We start from the raw sequence: 25737 nt of genomic DNA on the forward strand, positions 1-25737 counted from the left end.
GATAAAATGACTGTTAATATAGCTCATTCTGTGAGACTTTTATTGCAGGCAAACTCAATTCATTGAATGAGAGCTGTTAACATTAATTTTAAGGGTTGCATTCAGGGGCAAATTAAATAAAACTGGTTTAGTCTCTTTCCCCTCGTCCTCAGGGCTTTTATAAGCTCTTCTACATCCTTCTTGAAACTTCTTATTTAGGAAGATTTGTTTATTAACTCATTCATTCATGTATTCAGTCACTTACCATTTACTAGAATTCTAAGTACTTGATGTGTATTTTCTATTTTTAACCAATGCAACATACAGAAAGGTGAGGAGAGTATAGAAAAGAAGAACAATGTAGAAAAGAACAGGTTAAAAAGTATGAAAATGGAACAAGTAATTTTATGAAAATATGTTTTGGAGAGTTCACCCCCTTCCCCACAGTTTAAAGTAATTCACTACCTTCAACCTCCACCTTAACAATGTAAGGGCATTAAAATACTAATCTGTTTACATTATAGGGAGTTTTTTTGGTATTCGTACAGTATTTTAAATTTTATCTTACTGTGGTAAGAACATTTTACATGGGATCTACCCTCTTAAATTTTTGAGTGTACAGTACATCATTGTTGACCGTAGGCATGAAATTGTACAGCAGATCTCTACAGCTTTTTCACTTGCTTGACTGAAACTCTATGCCCATTGATTGGTAACTCCCCATTTCCCTCTCCCCTCAGCCACTGGCAACCACCATCCACTCTTTGATTCTATGAATTTGACTATTTTAGATACGTGGGCTCAGGCAGTATTTGTCCTTATATGACTGGCTTATTTCCTTTAGCATAATTTCCTCAAGGTTCTTCCATATTGTAGCATATTGCAAAATTTCCTTTTTTTAAAGACTAAATAGTATTCCGTTGTATGTATATACCACATTTTCTTTATGCATACAACTGTTGATGGACATTTAGGTTGTTCCCACATCTTGGCTATTGTGAATAGTGCTGCAATGAATTTAGGAATGCTAATATCTCTTCGAGATCCTGATTTCAATTGTTTTGGATAAGTACCCAGAAGTGGGATTGCTGGATCATATGGTGGTAATATTTTTAATTTTTTGAGGAATCTCTATATTGTTTTTTATAGCAGTTGTACCATTTTGCATTCCTACCAGCAGTGTGCAAGCATTCCAGTTTCTCCTCATCCTTGCCAACTCTTGTTCTTCTTTTCTTTTTTTGATAATAGCCACTCTGACTGGTGTGAGGTGATATCTCATTGTGGTTTTGATTTGCATTTTCCTGATGCTTAGTGACGTTGAGCATTTTTTCATATACCTGTTGGCCATTTGCATGTTTTCTTTGGAGAAATGTCTATTCAAGTCCTTAGCTCATTTTATTTTATTTATTTATTTATTCACACACACTGTATTTTATTTTTACAGGAGATAAATAAACTGACACCAAGCATTGTAAATGGATGACCACAACAAAAGCAACAATGATTGCAATTACCAAACACAAAACACACTCATACTATGTCATAATATTGACATTCAGTCCAGTAATCCTCCACTGTAACAGCTCCTTTACTTTGCAGTGAAAATTGATTTGTATATTTTTTGCCTCTGAGTCCTTGTGGGATTTTTTTTTTTTATTCAAACAGAAAGTCACAGAAATTATAATCATCCTCATCAGTTCACTCAGTCCCATGTAATTAATTTTTTTTATCTTGATCTTTTGTTAGTACTTTTATGAATTCATCATTTTTCCATTAGAGTTCTGAAAATGCTTATTCATTCAGTTCAGCAGTATAGTCAGTTACCAGAAACCTGTACTTGTCAGAGTCTTTTCCATGGATTCCTTGAAGATGAAACCCTTTTATAGGGACATTTTTGTGAAAGCATCAGAGTACACCCAGAACTGTCTGTAAATGACAAAAGACGTAAAAATGACCATGGTTAAAGATTTGATGAAAGTTCATAATAATGCAATTGACAAGGAAATTTAGTTATTTCTGAGATATACATTTTAAAGTAATAACTAGAATTATGACTTATAACATTATACCAGAACATATAAGATTTTTAGAAATTTCATGTAATGTCTGAAACATTTATATTAACATATTTCCATACAAGTAACCCAAAGAAAGTTTAGCATTAGTTTTTTTGTTTGTTTGTTTGTTTATACTGCAGGTTCTTATTAGTCATCAATTTTATACACATCAGTGTATAAATGTCAATCCCAATCACCCAATTCAGCACACCACCATCCCCACCCCACCGCGGTTTTCCCCCCTTGGTGTCCATACGTTTGTTCTCTACATCTGTGTCTCAACTTCTGCCCTGCAGACCGGTTCATCTGTACCATTTTTCTAGATTCCACATACATGCGTTAATATACGATATTTGTTTTTCTCTTTCTGACTTACTTCACTCTGTATGACAGTCATTAGGTCCATCCATGTCTCAACAAATGCAAGTCCTTAGCTCATTTTAAAATCAGGTTATTAGTTTTATTACAGTTGAATTGTTGGAATTGCTTATATATTTTGGAGATTCACACCTTATCAGATATATGGTTTTCAAGTATTTTCTCCCATTCCATAGGCTGCTTTTTCACACCGTTGATTGTTTCCTTTGCAGTACAGAAGCTTTTTAGTTTGATATAGTCCCACTTGTTTATTCATGTTTTTGCTGCCTTTGCTTTTCGTGTCATATCCATGAAATCATTGTCAAGACCAATGTCATGAAGTTTTTCCCCTGTATTTTCTTCTAGGGTTTTTACACTTTTGAATCTTATGTTTAGGTCTTTAATCCATTTTGAATTGGTTTTTGTTTGTGGTATAAGATAAAGGTCCAGTTTCTTTCTTTTGCATGTTTTGCCAGCACCATTTGTTGAAGAGACTGTCCTTTCCCCATTGTGCATTCTTGGCATCCTTGTCAAAGATTAGTTGACAAAATACACATGGATTTACTTCTGGGCTCTCTTTTCAGTTCTATTGGTCTATATGGCTGTCTTTTTGCCACTACCATACTGTTTTGATTACTGTAGCTTTGCAGTATAGTTTGAAATCAGGAAATGTGATGCTTCCTCTTTCGCAAGATTTTCTTGCCTATTTGTCATCTTTTGTGGTTCCATATGAATTTTAGAGTTGTTTTTTCTATTTCTGTAAAAAATGCCATTGAGATTTTGATAGAAATGTATTGACTCTATAGATTGCTTTGGGTAATATGGACATTTTAATAACATTAATTCTTCCAATCAATGAACATAAGATAGTTTTCCATTTGTTTGTGTCTTGTTTAATTTCTTTCATCAATGTTTTGTAGTTTTCAGCATACAAGTCTTTCACAAACTCCTTAGGTAAGTTTAATCCTAGATATTTTATTCTTTTGGTGCTATTGTAAATGGGATTGTTTTCCTAATTTCCTTTTTGTATAGTTCATTGTTAGTGTATAGAAATGCAACTGATATTTTGGATTTTGATTTTGTATCCTGTAACTTTACTGAATTTTTTGATTAGTTCTGACAATTTTTAATGGAGTTTTTAGGGTTTTCTAGATATAAAATTATGTCATCTGCAAACAGAAAATTTTACTTCTTCTTTTCTGATTTGGATGCCTTTTATTTATTTTTCTTACCTAATTCATCTGGCTAGGACTTCCAGTACTATGTTGAGAGTGGGTATCCTTGCCTTGCTTCTGATCTTAGAGGAAAAACTTTTAGTTTTTCACTGTTGGGTATGATGTTAACTATGGACTTTTCATATATGACCTTCATTATGTTGAGGCCATTTCCTCTAATTCTAGTTTGTTGAGAGTTTTTATCATGAAAGGATGTTGAATTTTGTCCTCTATTGAGATGGTCATGCGATTTTTATTCTTCATTCTATTAATGTGGCATATCACATTAATTGATTTTTGTGTGTTAGACCATCCTTGCATCCCACGGATAAATGCCTCTTAGTCATGGTATATGATCCTCTTAATGTGCTGTTGAATTCAGTTTGCTAATATTTTGTGAGAATTTTTGCATCTAAACTCATTAGGGATATTGGCTTATAGTTTTCTTGTAGTGTCTTTGTCTTGCTTTACTATCAGGGTAATGCTAGCCTCATAAAATGAGTTTGGAAGGGTGCCCTCCTCTTCATTTTTTTGGAAGAGTTTGAGAAGGGTTGGTGTTAATTCTGACTTAAATGTTTGGTAGAATTCTCCTGTAAAGCCATCTGGTCCTGGACTTTTCTTTGGGAAATTTTTGATTACTGATTCAGTCTCCTTACTAGTTATAACACTGTTCAGACTTTCTTTCTTTAGTCCTCTGGGGATCTCCTTGGAAAATGTGGGGCTCTGAATGCATGAACCAATCTCTTCTCTCTGAGTGAAATTGAGGGGTAGGTTATCTCTTCCTAATTATGCTATGCCAGCAGCAGTGTCTCTTGTGAGATGTGTCCCGAACCTCAGTACTTAATTGGTGAGTCTGGTTTTACATTCTCCTGGATGCAGGAAACTTTCGGTTGGTTTCTGATTTCTCACAAAGGGAAATTGTCCGTAAATTTTTGCTGAACTGGTGTGTTGGTCAAGGGAAGGAGGACTTTTTACTCTACCATCTGGCTGACTTCACTCCTCTGGGGAGGGAGATATTTTTAACTACCCTCAATTTTTCTCATTATAAAATTTTAATGCTAAAGGTAGTTTTGGGGAGCTGATATTCAGAATACTTATTGTAAATGATTTATAGTAATTTTATTGACATTTTCTTTCTTCCATTTAGATAACTTGAAATTCCCTATTTCAGTAAATTCCGAGCCCTGTTTAACATTGAAGGGAGGCCGTGGAAATCTGTATCTTTACTACATTCCAAGTAAGTCCAAAGTTTTGTTTTTGTAGATCAATTAAAAGGGTTCCAGAAATATCAATGAAAAATGATGGTGTTCTAAATGTATGTGTATTAGTTTTCTCTTGCTATGTAACAAATTATCACAATCTTAATGGCTTAAAACAGGACATATTCTTTATCTCATAGTCTTTGTATATCAATAATCTGGGCATGGCTTACCTGTGTCAGCTTCAGGAGGTCTCCCACAAGGCTGCAATCAAGGTGTTGGCCAGGGTTTCTTCTGAAGGCTCAACTAGGGAAGGACCCAATTCTAAGCTTATGTGGTCGTTGACAGTGTTCAGTTTCTGTCTGACTGTTGGCCAGCCCTCAGTTCCTTGTCATGTGGGCCTTTTCATCATGGCTTCTTGTTTCATTAAAGTTAACAAGGGGGACAGTTAACTAACAAGATAGAAGTCACAGTCTTATGTAGCCTAATGATGAAAGTGCCACCCTATCACCTTTGCTGTATTCTGTTTGTTAGAAGCAAGTCACTAGGCTAGCTTACACTCATGAGGAGGGATTACATAATGGTATGGTAAAAATTCAAATAATTTGAAACTTCTAACCATCTACTAGGTATATCCATTGTCAATCATTAGATATTCAGCTGATAAGTAAACTTGGGTTTCCATGAGTCAAGGATTTGTGTATGAGCAAGCCAGGACTTTTTTTCCTAAAGGTGACCTTTCTAGAAAAAAATATGATGATATGAAAAAAGGCAATGATTTTTGTTTTGTGTTATTTCTTCTTTTTCCTCTCTATGAGTTTACTTGCCATCATCTTATAAAAGTTAATTGAGTGATGGTGATAGCATTGGGCTGGATCTGAGTGTTTGTGAAAACACACAAAACTTTCATCCTCTCCTACTGGTCAGCTGTTGCCTGTAAGGATCCCAGGAAATTCAGTTGTAATCATCATCATTATCATTATTGTTTTCATTTTCACTATTATCATTTACATCCTAGCTTATATTTGGCACTTATACTTTAAAATGTGCTTTTACATAAACAAGCTAAAGAAACATATCACCCTGATTTTAGTTCTCCAGCTTACAGGAAAAAAGGTAGTTGAGAATCTAGAAATGATAGACAATAAACTTATGCTTTAATTTCCCTGAAAACCTGTATCTTGACACTTTGTTTCTGCATTCATTTATTCATTAAAAAATACTTAGTAAATGTATAGTTCATTTCAAGTATTATGCTAGGTGCTGTGAATTCATTGATAAATAAGACATTCTCTTGACCTTCAAGAATCTCTCAGCGCAATAGGAGAGACAGATGTGTAGATAATATAGTATGATAAGTGAAATGATAGCAATAAGGCTTAGTGGTAGCACAGAGGAAAGAACAATGAGCTACTTGCTCCACTTTCTTGGCCAAGGGTGAAATAAATAATCTAAACTTTTTTTTTTTTTATTGAAGTATAGTTGACTTATAATACTATATTAATTTCAGGTGTACAACATAGTGCTTCAGTACTTTTACAGATTATACTCCATTTAAAGTTATTACAAAATAATGGCTATATTTCCCTGTTCTATATGATATATCCTTGTTGCTTATTTTATACATAGTAGTTTGTATCTCTTAATCCCCTAAAATAATCTAAATTTTTGCCCAACAAAGGCTCTACAATTTCTTCCTCTTTTCTCAGGTTTTGTTTTCTGGTCAATGTGGTGTGCTTTACCTCTAGGTGTTTGCAAAAGTGATTATTTACATAATGAATGACCTCATTTTCAAGTGATCCCCTTCCCCTTACACACAGGAAGCAGGCCTTCCAGACCCAAGTAATAATAATACAGCACAGTTTCACTTAGGGTTCTCTGAAAAGCAGATACCAAGAAGGAATTAGACATACAAAGGATATTTTGGGGGGAAATGTTTGTGAACAATAAAGGAAAGAGGAAGCTAGAGCAGGCAAGGAGAGGATGCAGATAGAGGTGTTGGTCTGATACCTTTGAAATGAGAGAGAAGGAAGGATAATTTGGTAGGATGGTCATCAGACCAAAATGCATCCCTGAGACATCCTCATCCAGGTCAGTGGGGAGTCTTAGAGCAAAGATAGCCTGTCACACGTGTCCCATGATAGGCAGGAGTAGGCTGGCTCTAGTGTCCTTGTTGTGCTCTGTCATTATAGGAGCAGACTGTTAGGGTCTGGCCTCCGGATGAGTGCTAAGATATATCTGAAAGTGCAGTAGCTGATGGCTGTCTGCCCACTGCCCTCCTCCCCACAGATTCTTTGGAAGGGAGTCTTAAGCAGCACACCTCCATGGCCACCGCAAATACCCTAATCACTTACTAAATATGACATTTATATAACATGATATTAATTCAGTAATGAAAGAATTATTCAGTCATTTTTTTTTTATAATGCTTTGCAGTTATGACCTGAGTTCCCCTAGAATATACTAGAACATCTGTATAAAATGTGGGCCACATTCATAGAAATCAACCTTATTTTTGTAGCCCTATCTCTACTTAAATTCAGTGAGAGCTATAAGAGCAATCTTGTACCAAAAATAGGTTGGGAATGGAAATGATTTGAGACTTCATAGCCTTGCTAATAAATTATATGTCACTATTAACTAATTGACATATACAGCTGGATCATAAGCCTTCCTCAAAGTTATTTCCAGAAGTTCCCAAAGTTGTGTTAGGTGAGCTCAGAAACAGTCTTCTTTGCTAAACCCCCGAGAGCCACCATGTTTCTTGTCTCTCACTCCAACACCCACATTGATATCTCTGGCCTGCTGAGCCACGCAAGTGGTACCTCACTTCAACAACTGTTCACGTGCCTAACATGACCACAGTGATATCCAAGGGCAAGAAGCTTCTCAAGATGTAAAGGGTTGAGATGTCAAAGCAGCACTTCCTTTCTTGGAATCTTTGAAGACTGGAATCATAGTGTGTTCCACCCAGAAATGGAAGAAGAGTCTTTGTTCTGCATCATCATTGGATGCCACGCTACCATGTGCTTGTATCTCAAGGCACCCCTTGTGAAAACAGCTATTCAACTTCTGTACACATCCCTGCTTTGAGAAAGGTTCAGGTCCACGTCCATGGCGTGGGCCACGGGGCCACTGTTTGAAACAGACTGTATAACGTTCTTCTTCTCTACGCTTTACCCTGAAAGTAGAGAAGCGGAGACAAATAAGGAAGTTTGGTGGTACTTTAGGCTCAGAGTAACGAGAGCCTGCATTAAGATAGTGGTAATGCGGATAAAAGGGATGCAAGTAGGATTGACCGGGATTAGGAATTCTAGTGCTGATTTGGTGATGAAGATAAGGAAATCAATTTTGGATCTTTTGGGTGTGGTAATAAGTGACATTTGAGTAGAGATATTGAATGCACACAGGGGACAGATGCTTAAAAGAAAAGTTGAGATTAAAGATGATGATTTGGGAGTTATTACCCTATGTGGTATTTAAAGCTGGGGAGAGTGTGCAGTGTGAAAACTGAGAAGCACTGAGATTAGAATCCTAAGAAAGATGAGTCAGTGAGCTAGACTGGGGAGAGGAGTCAGAACGGTTGGAGGACAAGAAGAGAGCGGTAGCACCAACACCAAAGGAAGGACAGGGTTTTGAGGAAGGAGCTGGCAGTTCTGTTCTGCACAGCCAAGGTCAAGGTAAAGATGGAAAAAATTTTTTTAATTTTTATTATGACTACAATGAGTCATGGTGACTTTGTTAGAAAAATACTTTCCATGAGGTAGTGGTTACAATAATTGTTTTCATTATAAAAAAGATTGTGCATCTTGTCCAGTTGGACCAACTGAGTAACTTAGAAGAGTTGAGCAAAATGCATTTCTTCCTGGAATTTTCCATCTTCATTGGTAATAAAGAGATCCTGAGGAAATAATAAATAGCTCATCTATTTAATTTTTAATCAAAAGGTTCAATTTTGTTCTCCAAGAAATCTTTCATCAAAACCATCTTCCTGGGCTTCCCTGGTGGCGCAGTGGTTGAGAATCTGCCTGCCAATGCAGGGGACACGGGTTCGAGCTCTGGTCTGGGAAGATCCCACATGCCGCGGAGCAACTAGGCCCGTGAGCCACAACTACTGAGCCTGCGCGTCTGGAGCCTGTGCTCCGCAGCAACAGAGGCCACGACAGTGAAAGGCCTGCGCACCGCGATGAAGAGTGGCCCCTTCTCGCCGCAACTAGAGAAAGCCCTCGCACAGAAACGAAGACCCAACACGGCCAAAAATAAATAAATAAATTTATTTAAAAAAAAAAACAAAAAACCAACCTTCCGGGGGCTTCCCTGGTGGCGCAGTGGTTGAGAATCTGCCTGCTAATGCAGGGGACACGGGTTCGAGCCCTGGTCTGGGAGGATCCCACATGCCGTGGAGCAACTGGGCCCGTGAACCACAACTGCTGAGCCTGCGCGTCTGGGGCCTGTGCTCCGCAACGGGAGAGGCCGCGATACTGAGAGACCCGCGCGCCGCGATGAAGAGTGGCCCCCACTTGCCGCAGCTAGAGAAAGCCCTAGCACAGAAACGAAGACCCAACATAGCAATCAATCAATCAATAAATCTTTAAAAAAACAAAAAAGAAAAACAAAAAAACCAATCTTCCTTTCCCTTCCCTCTCTTTTGAATTTCCTAGTGGAACTATGACTATAACTGGAAAGTTTATATTTTCATTTGATAGTTTTCTCAAAAATATAGGTTATTCTATTTTTAGGCATAGCCCACATAATTCTCACTGTGGAACAGCCTATTTGATTACAATCAACTAGTGGACCTGTCAGAACTTCAGTTTTCTCATCTACAAAACAGGATAATAATATCCACATTGTGGGTAGTTGTCATAATTAAATGAAATAATGTAGGAAAAGCACAGGGTATATTTTAAGTATACAGTAAATGTTGGTTATTAAATATTTATTAAAAAATACCTTATTTGAGGGGCTAATGAAATTTTTTTCTTTTTAAGGAAGAGACTTAAAAAGCTTATATTTCAATATCTATGTATCTTTTAAGTCCGTGAATTTCCCAGTGCGCAAAGAAGTTATTTGCCGAGGATCTGATGATGATTATTCTTTTTGCAGAGCTCTGAAGGGAGGTAAGCATTCAATTCATATTACCCTCAGAATAGAGTATAATACCTTATGAGAACGCTATGAAAATTAAATATGTTAAAAATGTGAAGCTCCTTTTCTGATAATAATTCTTTATTTCCATCCAAAGTTTTTCTTTTAGCAGTTTAAACAATATTTTACAATTATGTGACTGGATTATTATTAAGATGACACTTATTTGGTGTGTTTGAAGGGATATTAAAAATTTTACCTTGTTCAGATTAATACTATATATTTACCTTTGGTTATGTTCTCTTTTTCTAAACATTGCATTTATTATTTTTCATAAAAACACAATAGATTTTTCTATGCAGTTACATTCGTTCCTTCAGTGTCTTTTCTCCCTTTTTATCCACCCTGGAATTATTCACAGAATCATAAAATTTCAAACTTTAGGAACTTAAAGGTCACTTACTGCAAACCCATGAATTTTTCCTTAATAATTTTTAAACTAGTATTTTAAATAGTTTAAAAAATTCTATATATCATATTGTCACATTACCAAAAATTAGAAAATGAAAACAATCAAAAAGTCACAGAATCAAAAAATTCTATAATCATATTGTCACATTACCAAAAATTAGAAAATGAAAACAATCAAAAAGTCACAGAATCATATTTCTAAGAACATTTTGGTGTATTTTGTTCTCATTTTAAAATTCATGCATATTGTTATGCAGTTGTAAGTATACTGTACTATAATTATTTTCTTTTTAAAAATTAATTAATTATTTGACCAGATAATGCATGCAGTTTAAAAATCAGAGTATAAATGTTACATAATGAAACATCTCCCTTAGTGGGTATGCCTATTTTCCTATTAGACATTTAGTTTTCTTCTGATATTTTTACTATTATAAATAATATAATGCATATATAAATATTCTCATATTTTAGATTTGAATATTCTCATGTTTGGAAGAAGGAGTTAACACATAACTCCAAGGGAGATTCCTGAGCTTAAATGGTTTGAATCTATGTGGTTTTGTTTACATAAAGCCGAATTGCTTTTCTGAAAGATTGTATCAGTTTATACATTGTACCACTGGCAATGTATACATATAGTAGTTTAATCTTTGTCTTGTTAACATCGGGCATTATCATTTTATTTTTTAAAATTTTTATTGGGGTATAATTGCTTTACAATGGCGTGTTAGTTTCTGCTTTATAATAAAGTGAATCAGCTATACATATACATATATCCCCATATCTCTTCCCTCTTGCATCTCCCTCCCACCCTCCCTATCCCACCCCTCTAGGTGGTCACAAAGCACCGAGCTGACCTCCCTGTGCTATGCAGCTGCTTCCCACTAGCTATCTGTTTTACATTTGGTAGTGTATATATGTCCATGCCACTCTCTCACTTCGTCCCAGCTTACCCTTCCCCCTCCCCGTGTCCTCAAGTCCATTCTCTATGTCTTCAGAACCATTTTTTTTTAGATTCCATATATATGTGTTAGCATACGGTATTTGTTTTTCTCTTTCTGACTTCCTTCACTCTGTATGACAGTCTCTAGGTCCATCCACGTCACTACAAATAACTCAATTTCGTTTCTTTTTATGGCTGAGTAATATTCCATTGTATATATGTGCCACATCTTCTTTATCCATTCATGTGTTGATGGACATTTAGGTTGCTTCCATGTCCTGGCTATTGTAAGTAGAGCTGCAGTGAACATTGTGGTACATGACTCTTTTGAATTATGGTTTTCTCAGGGTATAGGGCATTATCATTTTAAAAAAGAAGTTTTTAAAAAAACTTTATTAGGTTAAAAAACTTAAGCCTAATTGTTTTTTATTAACATTTTAACAATTACTATTGCAGTTGAATGTTTTCCCCTATAATTATTTACCATTAACCAGTGCCCTCTCTTGTTTAAAAAAAGATTTCAGGTAGTTTACATGCATATGTTAATTTGAGCAACATAACATAAATTAGATAGACAAAAATTAGATGGGGCAAAAATGGAAAATAAGGGTAGAGAATTAATGGAATGAGAGTAATATAAAAATTCTTAACAGAAAGGCTTATACTTGCTTTGACAGGGACATCAATTGGATTATACATTTTTTAGCAGTCAATAAAAAAAAAAGTTTCTGGGAGTTCCCTGGCGGTCCAGTGGTTGGAACTCTGCGCTTTCACTGCCAAGGGCCCACATTCGATCCCTGGTTGGGGAACTAAGATCCCACAAGCTGTGCAGTGTGGCCAAAAAAAAAAGTTTCTAAGTAAACCAATCTGCTTGCTATGCAAATGAAGCTTCAAGATATGTCTCCCAGCCAACCAACTCTCCTCATCTCTAACTTGTCTGCCACCCCCAAGCCACATACACATTGTGGAGCTGGCATTGCTTATGAGTCTGGGCTCAGAGACATAAATACCTGAGTCTGTGTCCCAGCTTTTCCACCTATCAGCAATGTGACCTTGGGTGTTATTTAACCTCTATCAACCTCGTTTTCCTCATCTGGGAAATGGGGACGGTGAAACCTATTTTACATGGTTTTAAGGATTAAATTAGAGAATGTGTGTTAAAAAGCTTAGTACAGTGCTCAGCGTGAGAATTCAAGAATTATGGTGATTAAGTATTCATGTGCATAATAGGATCCTTCTTTTGTTCCTGGCTTTATAGTCCTGTCATTTTTATAAGTGAGGAAACCGAAGTCTGCAGTGGTTCAGTAACGTGCCCTTGGTCATTTGGAGATCTGGTAATGGAGTAGCCTCCTAACTCTTAAGAACTACTCTTCCACTGGCCATGCTTTCTTTCCCTTTGAAAGAAATCCTCGGGACTTCCCTGGTGGTCCAGTGGTTAGGACTCCACGCTTCCACTGCAGGGGGCATGGGTTCGATCCCTGGTCAGGGAACTAAGATCCCGCAAGCCTGCACTGTGGCCTAAAAAAAAAAAAAGAAACCAAAACAACAACAACAAAAAACTGAAAGAAATCCTCTTGGTAGATTACTGTTGTTTAAAAAGTGTCCATTTCTCTCATACAACATCTTTACAATTATTTCACTTAATCTCTGTGGGATTATGTTGACATTTATGTGAATTTTCAAAGTTTCACTTTCTTGAGATCAAAGATGTATCAGACTCAACCCAGCCTGCCTGCTTCTTCCCACCTCCCCTCCCTGCCTTCCACAAACATCTGTTGAACCTAATTTGAGCGAGTCATGATTTAGGTTGTGGTGATCCAAAGTTGAATGATAGGTTCTCCCTCTTCAGAAGGTCACTCTGTTCTGGGAAAAATAGTCCTGGGAACAAATGTTACAAGGAAATGTCATAAATGCTAATAGATTATATGCTCTTAGTCTTAACTGCATAGTTACCAACTTACTGTGACAGGAGAACTCAGATAAGCCTTCAGAGAGTCTTTTATTAGAATCTTGAGTCTGAGAACATCAGAGAGTGAGGAAAAAGGACATCCCCTGAGAGGAAACAGCATATGCAAACGTATCTAGCCATGAAGGAATATGTTTTATTTGGGGAGTAGCTTTTTTGTAGCTGGAGCAGAATGTGTTTGTGGGGAATTGCTGGAGGTGAGCCTAGAAAAGCGGGAAGGAGCCAACATGTAAGTCATGCATAAAATATTGGCCTGCACCTTGTTAGTGGGTGGGGATGACCCACTGAGATTTCCATTTTTGCAGATAACTAGGGTCCTTATGGAAGTGTTACCGACCAGGGTTCTTAGCCTTCCCTGATGGATAGAAATTGATAAGAGGGACTTCCCTGGTGACGTAGTGGTTAAGAATCTGCCTGCCAATGCAGGGGACACGGGTTCGAGCCCTGGTCCGGGAAGATCCCACATGCCGCAGAACAACTAAGCCTGTGCGCCACAACTACTGAGCCTGTGCTCTAGAGCCCGCAAGCCACAACGACTGAGCCTGCGCTCTAGAGCCCGTGTGCCACAGCTGCTGAAGCCCGCGCGCCTAGAGCCCAAGCTCTGCAACAAGAGAAGCCACTGCAGTGAGAAGCCTGTGCACCGCAACAAAGAGTAGCCCCCGCTAGTAACAGATTCCCTTACTCACTCCCCGAGAAGGGGTGGGCGAGCTTGTTTCTTATATGGGGTGACGGTAGGGGTGTGTCCAGGGGTCGGCCGGAGGCGTGGCTTAGGTGGTCTGCCCACCCCTTAGGTGGTGGTGTGTGCAGGGGGCATGCGCAGTACCCTGCTTTTGCTTCCGACACCCGGTTTTTGTTTCCGGCTCTTCAAAAGTGGCAGTTGGGTTTTTTTTTGGCCTTTTTGTATCTTATTGTCCATAATTTGCCCCGACTGGGCCTGCATGCATTTATTTTTCCTCCCTTACAGTTTCTCTATGATTTGTTGCTGGAGGAGACGTTAGTCCAGGTGCAAGCACTGCAGCAAAGGGTGTCAGATCCCAGCCTGTCTCAAAAGGAGGTGGGGTTGGCTGAGGCAAGAAACTTGGACGGAAGGAAACACAGCTGGGAGGCTGTGTGAGGGACCACGAGGGCGGCCCTGGGAGTAAAGAGGAGGAGACGAAAGAGAGCGTATTGAGGAACAGGACAGGCAGGAAGTGCTGACTGATCTCATGTGGCAGGCAAACATTAGATAAATCAGGAACTGCTCCAGGGCCGTTGACTGGATGGACGGAAGTGCCATTATCAGAAATGATGTGTGGAAAAGGAAGGGGCAGATTTTTAAAGGATAACGAGTTCTGGTTTGGCACGTTGGGCTCAAGGTCATTTGGGAACATTCAGATAAACATGTCCATCTGGCAGCCAAATATATGGGCTTAGAGCTCAGGACATTCTGATTTAAGAAGCATTAATGCTGTCAACTGTCCCTTGAAAATTTGGGAAGCAAATGAGTACGGAACATACTTACCAACTTTTAAAATAACTTTCCTTTCTGTTGTTGTTACAAAGATCATACATTTTTAGGATATGATATTTAGAAAATACGGGCAAGTGAACATAAAATACAAATTACACATAATCATTCCACTTCTTTTATTTTTTAAAAATATTTAATTAATTTATTTATTTTGGCTGCGCCAGGTCTTAGTTGCGGCACGTGGGATCTTCGTTGCGGCATATGGACTCCTTAGCTGTGGCGTGCATGTGGGATCTAGTTCCCTGACTAGGGATCGAACCTGGGCCCCCTGAATTGGGAGCACAGAGTCTTACCCACTGGACCACGAGGGAAGTCCCTCCACTTCTTATACACACACACACACACACACACACACACACACACACCCCTTCATTTCTTTCAAAAACACGTTGATGAATAAATAAATGGATATTTCAAAGATGTTTTAAACTTAATACGTCTGTTAGCCCTACTTTCAGGATTTTGCAAGGGTTGCTGTAACAAGGTACCGCAAACTGGGTGGCTTAGAACAACAGAGATTGATCATCTAACAGTTCTGTAAGCTAGAAGTCTGAGATCAAGGTGCTGGTAGGGCTGTGCTCCCTCTGAAGTCTCTCGGGAAGGATCTGCTCCAGGCCTCTCTCCTAGGATCTGGCGGCCCCAGGAGACTCTTGCCTTGTAGACGACCATCGTCTTCCTGTGCCTTCATGTGGTCTTCCCTCTATGCATGTCGGTCTGCATGTCCAAATTTCCCTTTTTCATAAGGACACAGTCATATTCAATTAGGGCCCACCTTAATTACTTCATCTTAATTTGACCGTCTGCAAAGATCCTATTTCCAAATAAGGCCATATTCACAGGTACTGGGGGTTAGGACTTGAAGAGATCTTTTGGGGGGACACTGTGCAACCCCATAACACCATCCGAGGCTTGGGTCCTGCGTCCTGCATAGTTGCCAGGAGACCTGGACTGGACCACCAGTGAGCTGCGTGGATCCCTTCTGGGAAGAGCAGAGAAGGGCCTAAGCTGAGGTTCTGTCTTCCTTTTCTCTGACTCTGCCTTGGTTCTCTCTTGGCGCCTTCACGAGGCTTCAAGCTAACTTCCCGTAAGAGGAGAGTGGGAGATACGTCTTTCTCGGAAAGAAAGACAAAACAGTTGAAAAAAGAGGTGTACTCCACAGAAGAGGTTAGAGCTCCTTCCCACGTGACCTGGTAAACATTTGGGCAGTTTCCCCAGGTAGAAATTTGGGAGTTACTTTTTTTTTTGGCTGCACAGTGTGGCATGCGGGATCTTAGTTCCCCGACCAGGGATTGAACCCGTGCCCCCTGCCGTGGAAGCTCCGAGTCTTAACCACTGGACCACCAGGGAAGTCCCTTGGGAGTTACTCTTGATTTCTTCCTCAAACTCAAGTCCCATCCATCTCCCTCCCTCCTACAAAGCTGACAGGGTTTCCTTCACAACCAGGGCCCCATACTCAGAAGGGCTTCACATTTGTGGTTTACTATTCTGGGATCACATTCTTGAGATGCTTAGTCATTTTATCTTTGAGCGTGTGTTTTGTACACGAAGTGTGTTGGGACAGTGGTGTATGTGCCCACCTCCCTTGGACAGGTTCTCGGCTTCCTGCTGCTCGCTACCTGCTGGTGCCCTGGGCCTGCCTGGCATCTCCCCTCTCATCCCATCCAGTGACACCTGCCGCCCTGTGCCTCTGGGTCAGGCATGGTATTCTGCAGTACCATGGGGACTGGGGTATGGCAGTGGCTGCGCCACCTGGGCTGGCAGCACCGCGGCACTGTTTAGTGCGTGACTAGGTGGGGGCCAGACGGTCTCCCCCGCGGCAGGTAGCTCGTGGAAGTATTGCACAGAGGTTGCAAAACCTTTGAGGGTCACTTGTGCATCTGCAGGCCTGTGGTAAAGAAAGATGCCCGATTTGGCTTTCTTGCCCCGCTCTGGGGTATGAGGCATCTGGCAGCATGTGGGAGGGCGACCCTGTCAGGCAGCTGTCAGGCCCAAGCTTTGCACAGGTGTCCCCCCACCTCCCACCCCCAGGTCGTTGTGGAGCAGCCCCTGGGTGCCTGTGAGCTTCTACACTTACCTTGCGCCCTGTGCCAGGGAACATTCCCTCAGATTCTTTCGTGCCTGGGGGACCTTCTCTTCCTCCTTCCAAACTTCCTGAGCCTGGCTTAGGTCACTTTCTCCTGACCAGCTTCAGGCACCTTCTGGGGATGAGCCACGAAATATAATTGTGAAACTTCAGTGATTCTGCCTCAGAGTTAAACGCTCTGATATTTGTGTTTACGGTCGGCATTGTACAATATAAAGGGGAATGGTAAAATTCATGCTAATGATTAAAATTTTTGTTTTATTTTGAATACATTAAATAGCAAACAAAACATATGGCAGTGACTGTAGTTAGCACTGCTGTGTGGTATATCTGTAAGTTGCTAAGAGAGTAGATCCTAAAAGCTCTTATCACAAGGAAAAAAACCATTTTTTTCTTTCTTTCCTTCTTTTTCTCTTTTTTTTGGTTTTATGAGGCGATGGATTACCGTGATAATCATTTTGCAGTGTATGTAGGTCAAGTTATTATGCTGTACACCTTAAATTTCTGTGCTATATGTCAATTATATCTCAATAAAATTGAAAGAAAAAAAATTTTTTAACTCATAGCAAGTCGAGAGAGAGGGAGAGAGAGACTATGGAAGAAAGGAAAAAACTTTATATTTTAGTACCTGTAATGGATGTTTCCCCTGCTTTCTGAATAAGTGCCCTCCCATTTTCATTTTGTGCTTAGCCTTGCAAATTACGTAGCTGATCTGGGAGCCAGGTATGCAGGGACCAGGTAGTACCAAGAGCTGGAAATTCAGAAGTGACCAAAGCAAAGCCCCTGTCCTCATGGAGCTTGTAGGCCAGTGGAGGAAACAAGATGGTAACCAGGTCACGAAAGAAGATAAAGATGAAAGTGAAATAAGATTCAGTGTACGATAAGTGCTCTCAAGGAAAACAGCAGGATGACGAGACAGAGCATGATGGGGGAGGTTACCTGAGATGGAGGTCACGGGAGGCATCTACTTCCTCTTCCCTTCACCACTGTCACTGCCTCCTGGGCTCTCACGGGTCTCCCTGACTTTCAGTGCTCCCCTTAAATCCAGCTACTGTACAGTCGTGTGACTTATCTCTCTAAACAAACTCTGACCATTTCACATCCTTGGATGTTTCCCTATCACCTCCATTCTCTTAGTGTGGAACCTGAGCGCAGTCTCGCTTACTTCTTCAGGTTTACTTCTTAGCACTCCTGCTGCTTCTTTGCTTTAATAACATTGAGCCCCTTGCAGGCATACGTGTAAGCTATACTGATTTTCACCTTCCTGCCTTTGCTCCTCTTTTTCCAGCCACGTGGAATGTACCCCCTGCCTTCCTTCCCATCTTTTATGATGGTCCTACTGTCACAATAATAATAATATTAACATCAACTATAATATTCATAACATTGTCATTATTATTCGCAAGATGCCATGGGAGGGGTGTCTAGAAAGGAGTAACATTTAATGTTATAATAAATGACATTTGAATGTTAATAACATTTAATGAGTGCTATGTTCCAGGCCTTGTTCTGAGCACTTACGTGTATTAACTTATATAGCCCTTGTGGACAAAGAATGTCACCTGCCATATCAGTAAACAAAGAATGTTGTGGCTATCAAGGCTTCAGCCACTGCAGCCGCCCCCTCCTTCCTCTCCCTTTCCCCCCACCATGGTAGACTGAGGGGATTCAGGATGGAGAACACAGGATACCGGCCCTAGATAGTTAAGGTGCACATCAAAGGAATGATTCAGTGAGCCCAGACTCTTGCATCTTCCCATATATGGAAAAGTGCTAAATTCGTGAACTTGAGAGGTCTGGTTTTTCTTTAATTAACTGTAATCTTTTGATGTTCCGACTACCTCAGTTTTTTTTGGAAAAACTTCTGTATATTCTGGCTCCTCGCTTACCTCTTTGGAGCAGTGCCTCAGAACTATCTGAGAGACTGTCTCCCAGGCTTAAGTCCTCAGTACGTCCACCGAATAAAACATAATTCTCAACTATAGGCTGTGCATTTTTTTCAGTTGACACCCTCATAATAATCCTACGAGGTAGGTGTTATTATCCACTGTCATTTCACTGAGGCACAGAGAAGTTAAGTGACTTGCCCAAGGTCACACACTGAGTAAGTAGAGGAGCTGGGATTCAAATCCAAGCAGTTCAGGTCCCAGAGCCATCACCCTTAACAAAAATGCTATCCTGCCTTTATCCTTACTGCATCTTTTCATTGCACATTGTATTTGGAATGGTTTCTTTGCATGTCTGTGTCCCCAAAAGACTTTAACTCTTTGAGGGAAAGGATGGTATTGTACTAACCCTTGTCTCCCCAGTCCCTGGTACATAGTAGGCTTTCGATAAATAGTGGTTGAACTATTAAATTTGAACTGGATTAGCCTTGAATGAAAGATCGTAAGATCATGAAGATATGACCACTTTACTAAGTTCAAGAACCAACATCTTAATGTATTAGTACCCGTAATAAGAATACTCCCAGAAGCAAATAAATAAATGCTTATTTGTGAGAAATGAAGGTATAGATGTAGACATCATCTATTCATTTGCTGGTAAGGATTGTCTTTAGCCAACTCGGAGAAAAATAATCAATACAGTTTGCACTTGACTATTTATATTACTTTAAGAAAGATTTTTGGTCAATACTTCTTTTGTTAGAGGTTCAGAACATTTCTCTTTCTATCCCCACCCTGTAAGTTCACTCCTTTGTTGTTTCTGACTGGGTCAGTGGAGTGTGGTTTTTCCTGCATTTCTGACTCCGTCCCACAGCTTCCTCAGGGCCAGGCCCGTGGCTGTGCATTTCAACAGTGACTACATATCTAGGCTTCTCGGTGGTGGAATTGGAAGGAGCTTTGGTATCCTGGCTGCCTCCCAAATCTCTCCTCCACCTTTAGGAAGATTTTTCTTTATCATTCCCTGATAAGAGGCAGCAACAATAAATAAGCACATATGTAACTTGGGATGAAGCACATTAGTACTAGCTTGTTCATCATTCATTCATTATTGAGACCAGTGGGCCTTACAAGTTTGTATCCGCTAAGGGATGAGATATAGGCTGATACTGAGAGGGGCTCAGTGTGGCAGAGGAAACCATAGGAGAATCGTAGCCAGGGTATAAGATTCATTATTTCTCTACAATTTTGCTCGGGATTGCTTCTGCCAGTAGTAAAATTGTAAGAGGTGCACTCCGTACTACAAACAAACAAACAAACAAGCAAGCAAACAAAAAAAGTCACCTGATGTCAGCCAATAACTTTTTGTATTTTGTATTTTGGTTGCAGAGACTGTGAATACAACAATATCATTCTCCTTCAAGGGAATACGATTTTCTAAGGTATTGTTCAAGTCATTTTGTACTTCCTTAACCTTTTGCAGTAACAGATGTGTTAAGAATTTGAAACAAGCAATTCACAACTTCTAAAAATATCGATTCAAGATTAAGACGTTCAGGGCTTTTTTTCACTTCTTTTTGGTTTTGGATATTTTGCGATTTCTTCTTTCTGTGGAATGTGGAAAAATAGAAAACTTACACCGAAGAAAGTCCTCTTTAAATTTTATTTTTTCCTTCCAGCATACCTTGCTAAAAGTAATGCTCATTGTTAATATGTTGAATGATCTTTGGGTGAAAGCACTGTAGGACCATTGTGTATAACTCAGTAACTGCCTCCATGGATAATAATGATGTAATTCTAGATATTTGCATTAGAAATGCAATGAAAGTTTGCACATGTTTCACTTTTGGTAACAATTTTAAGATAAACATTAATAATGCATATTCTTTACCTATTTTGTTACAAATTATATCTAATGTTTGAAGATTTCATAGGCTAGGCTAGAAAACTGAGAAGGTAAAAACCAATTCAATTTAAATGGGTTTCTCCTAGTAAGATAAAATTCTTATAAAAGTCTTACAAAATAGAAGCATCTAACATTTTATATTACTTGTATTTCTTACTACTCGTTTTAGGGACGATACAATTGTATTACAGAAGCCATCGCTGGGAACACTGAAGAAAGGCTCTTTTGCTTGAACTTTACCGTCATACACCACCCTGATTTCAGTTAGAATAAATCGAGTATATGTTTTTATTTTTCAAGGGTCTTATTCTTCATTTAAAATCTTTTTTTTTTTTTTTATAAATTTATTTATTTTATTTATTTATTTTTGGCTGCGTTGGGTCTTTGTTGCTGCGCGCGGGCTTGCTCTAGTTGCGGCGAGCGGGGGCTACTCTTCGTTGCAGTGCACAGGCTTCTCATTGCAGTGGCTTCTCTTGTTGTAGAGCATGGGCTCTAGGCGTGCGGACTTCAGTAGTTGTAGCACGCGGGCTCAGTAGTTGTGGCTCGTGGGCTCTAGAGCACAGGCTCAGTAGTTGTGGCGCACGGGCTTAGTTGCTCCGTGGCATGTGGGATCCTCCCGGACCAGGGCTTGAACCCGTGTCCCCTGCATTGGCAGGCAGACTCTTAACCACTGTGCCACCAGGGAAGTCTTTTCACTTAAAATTTTTTTTGCACAGTGTATTAGTTTGCTAGGAGTGCCACAGCAAATACCAGAGACTGGGTGGCCTAAACAACAAATTTATTTTTCACAGTTCTGGAGGCTGGAGATCTGAGATCAAAGTGTCAGCAGATTTGGTTCCTTTTGAGGCCTCTCTCCTTGGCTTGTAGATGGCCTTCTCCTCCCTGTGTCTTCACATTATCTTCCCTCTGTGCGTGTGTCCTAATCTCCTCTTCTTATAAGGACACCAGTCACGTTGGTTTAGGGCCCGCCTGAGTAACATCATTTTACCTTAATTACCTGTTTAAAGACCCTGTCTCCAAATCCAGTCGCATTCAGAGGTACTGGGGGTTAGGGCTTCAGCATGTGAATTTTGAACGTTCACAGTTCAGCCCATAGCACACATAGACACATAGCCCATAATACAGCCTCTTCCATCGGTCGACTTCTCTCCATTTCCTGCCTCTACCCTGGGACAAGTTGCCAGCCTTGCTCCCCTGGACGCCTCTGCTGCCTCTTGACTGATTGTCCTGCACCTGGTCGGGTGCCTCAGGTAAGTCATCCTCCACAAAGGTAGTTTCAATAATATTTTCAAAATACAGGTCCTGTCACGTCACTGCAGTGCAAATGGCACAAAACAAAACAAAAACAAACAAGGCCCTTCCTATGGCTTTTGATTCCTTTCGGGATAAAGCTGGAATCTTTCGGAGAGTATGCCAGACCCTTCCCACCCTTTCCCTCTCCAGCCCCTTTTCCCACCACCCTCCCCTTGCTCTCTGTGTTCCAGAATGTGCCATAGTCCCTCCTACTCCAGGACCTTCACCCACACAGTTCCCTCTACCTCAGCTCCGTGCCTCCACATTACCCTATGCGATGGTCCAGCCACCACAGGGGGTCTTCCAGGTCCCAACGGAGAGGGGTAAGGGACTGAATAGCACCGTGAGTATGGGGTCAGAAGGACCAAGACAACTGATGGTTGCAAGGCACTTTATTTAGAATCTACTGAATCTTATATAGACAGAAGAGGAACTCATTATTAGACAATAATCCCATGGAATTGCTTATCGTCTCAGTTCGGTCACTACCACAGACGTCAACAAGTTTACAACAACTATCCTTGAACATTATCTTCCCTTAACCAGGCTCACACACAGCCCCCAGCCATAAGGAACAACCAGGACTCTCAGTTCCCTGAGGTCTCCTGGCTTGAGATAGCTTTGCTGATCTCTTTTACATTCCTCAGGCCTGGGAAAAAGAGTGCATTCCAAGGTAAGGGCTTTGCTTTTTGTGAGAGACATACTGTCTCCTCCAGGAGTTACCTCCGGCTAAGACTGCATGCCTCCCACAACCCGACCTTTACCCCTTATCAGTAACAGGTGTGGATCTTCATTGGCTCAGGTGCTATTTTCTCAGGGAATTATCATCAGGGAGCATGCAGCACACCTCTTACACTTTTGATACTGGACAGAGGCAGTCCTGAGTAAAATCCTGCAGAAACTATATAACATGAAGCCAGGCTTCCAGTCTCCTGTGGCTTTCTTGGTCCCCCAGATCCCTTTCCTCCACCCACCTTTACCTCATCCAGGCAGGGCCAGCTTTCTCTGTGATATGCTTTTGTCTACCTGTGTCCCTTCCTTCCAGTTCTTGACACTCCTTTTGTCATTATGTCAATCATCAGTCACAAGACTCAACTCCATGATCCCAGGCGGGGTAGTCAGCTCAGTTTTGCTCAGCACTCTTGACCCAGCACCTAGCATAGTACTTAGGCTTGAATTTGCTCTGAATCCATATTTGTTGAATGGATAAACAAACATTTTCTTCTTAGAAAATATTCAAATAATACGTTAACTATAGAAAGCAATATTCCTGCAATCATTCAACTAGTATTTATGGAGCTCCTGCTATATGGCAGGCCCTGTTCTAGATGCTGGGGATACAGCATTTAACAACCCAGGCAAGAAATATCCCTGTCCTCATTGAGTTTATATTTTTGTGGGAAGAGACTGACAACTAAATTACTTTAGAGGTGAGCATGCTTTGTAAGTGCCATGAAGAACAATAAAGCAGGGCAGGGTGTAGGGACTGGAGTGGGGAGGTAGTGATGATTGTGCTTTCAGATAGGGTGGTCAGAAAAGGCCCCACTGAGAAGATGATATTTGAAAGAGTTGAGGGAGCAGGCCATGTGGCTTTCTGCGAGTAAAGGCATTGTAGCTGAGAGAACAGCTGATGAAAAGACCCAGGGGTCAAGGAAGAACAGGGAGCTGTTCAGATGAAGTGAGTGAGGGGAGATGAGGTCAGAGAGGTGTACGCGTTGGCGGTGGGTAGGCACGTGCTGTAGAGTTTGGTAGGCCGTTGTTAGGGCTTTGGCCGTTGCTCTGAATGAGATGGAAAGCTCCTGGAGGGTTCTATGTGGGAGAATGATGTCAGCTCACATTTTAAAAAGGTTTATTCTGGCAGCCATCTGCTTAGACATGGGAAAAAACTAGGGAGCTTTTTGTGATCATCTAAGTAGGGAAGGAAGGGGAAAGTTGGGAGACTTTTGAAGCAATCCAGGTAAAAGATGATGGAGGAGGTGGTGAGAAGTGAGCTACACTGGATATATTCTGTAAGTAGAGACAACTCCAAAAATACTTTTGTCGATGGGTTGTATGTAGGATATGAGACAGAGAGTAGAGTCAGGGATGATTCCAACTTTTTTGCTTGAGAAAATGGAAGGATGGAGTTGCCATTACTTGAGATGGGGAAGTCAGGAAGGAGCACGTTTTAGGGGAGGAAACCAAGAACTTCATTTTGGACATGTTGAGATATCATTAGCCATCCAAGTGGAGACTTTCTAAAGGCACTGGATAAATGAGGAGAGGTCTCCTGGGCCAGAGATCGACATTTAGAAGTTGCCAACACGTAGAGAGGAGTGTTGAGAGAGAAAATAAGAGGTCCAAGGATTGAGCCCTGGGGTTCTCCCTCATTGGAGAGTGGAAGGTTTAGGAGGAGCCAGCAAAAGAGAGGGAGTGGCCATGGAGGTAAGAGGAAAACCTGGAATGCTGGCCTATTGGAAGTCAGGTGAAGAAACTGTTTCCACAATTTTGATCTGCTGATCTGTTAAATAAGATGAAGACTGAGTGTTGACTTTTGGATTTTGCATTGTGGAGGTCTGTGATTTGATAATGTCAACAAGAGAGAGTCCCCTGAATTTTCTAAGCATCAGTTCCAACCATGTGCCACCCAAATGTGGGAGTCATTTATTAAGCTCTCTGCAATGCTCTGTGCAATCCCCACTCACTAAGGTTTGAGGTAGGAGGGCAGGTCCTTACCCACCTCCATTTCGCCCTTTAAGAGGAGGGGTTTGGGTTGAGGGTCACAGCACAGCTTCCTCTAAAAACACTTCCACAAATCCCCTTTAAGATCCTCCCTTGCATAAAAGATCCCTTGACCCTTTTTTTATACTTGATGGAAATACTTTTTATTACTTGATGTAAATATTTTTTTATATACTTCATGTATGATAGCTCATTCTGTAACTTTTGAACTCTTGAGAGGGCTCCAGAGCTGTGGAATGGGTTATCAGACATTCCCTATTCCCTGATGTTGTTTTGGTGTAGCCACAGCCCTAGCTCCAGGAATGGATCCTGATTTGCTATATCAGCCAGTGTGGGGTATTCTCCAGGGAATTATTGGTCCAGTTGGGCACATGACTGAAATTGGCTCAGTCAGACGGCAAAAAAGTACTAAAATTCCTTGGCTGTCTCACTGGATATAAACAAGGAGGATATTGCCTCCATTTCTGCTGACAATCATCTGATGACCAAAGGGGAACCAGACTTTAGATGAAGCCAATGCTGTGGACAGAAGAATAGAGAATTAGAAAGAACCTGCAACTCTGCAGACACTGTTGAGTCATCGAGTCAACTAAGCCAGACCCTGCCATACCTCTGGACGGTCCTGTTACTGGTTTAGTGAGTTGGAGTCAGGACTCTATTACTTGCAGCTGAAAGCATTCTCGTTGATTTACAACTACAGGGTCTGACTCATCCCAGAAGTCAGGTTAATTTCAGATTCTGGAACTCCCTTTGCTCCCTTCTCACTTTTTCCATTGCTTTTTTTTAAAATTTAATTTTTAAAAATTGAGGTGGCGTTGATTTATAACATTGTATATTTCATGTGTACATCATTATATGTCTACTTCTGTGTACCCTACAGCAGGCGCACCACCAAAGATTTAGTTTCCATCTGTCCCCATATGGTTGATCCCCTTTACCATTTCACCCTCCCCCCACCCCTCTCTGGTAGCCACTACTCTGTTCTCTGTATCTACAGTTTGTTTTTTCCATTGCTTTAACCCTTCCATTGCTGATACTTGTGGGGCAACTTATCTATTAGGCAT

The 25737-nt window shown here is 40.5% G+C and overlaps 1 protein-coding gene across 2 annotated transcripts in view; it reads left to right on the top strand.

Moving 5' to 3' along the window:
* LY96 (lymphocyte antigen 96) overlaps positions 1 to 20958 on the top strand; it is a 32434-nt gene extending 11476 nt beyond the window's left edge. For both annotated transcript variants that reach the window (XM_082432648.1, XM_082432647.1), the window contains 4 exons: positions 4755 to 4844; positions 9798 to 9926; positions 20143 to 20195; positions 20829 to 20958. In XM_082432648.1, the coding sequence (XP_082288774.1) occupies positions 4755 to 4844; positions 9798 to 9926; positions 20143 to 20195; positions 20829 to 20927 (371 nt within the window). In that variant the 3' untranslated portion in view covers positions 20928 to 20958. The remainder of the gene's footprint in view (positions 1 to 4754; positions 4845 to 9797; positions 9927 to 20142; positions 20196 to 20828) is intronic.
* The last annotated feature ends 4779 nt before the right edge of the window (positions 20959 to 25737 follow it).

The sequence above is a fragment of the Balaenoptera physalus genome (assembly GCF_965194825.1).
Source record: "Balaenoptera physalus genome assembly, chromosome: 17".
Taxonomy (NCBI): Eukaryota; Metazoa; Chordata; class Mammalia; order Artiodactyla; family Balaenopteridae; genus Balaenoptera; species Balaenoptera physalus.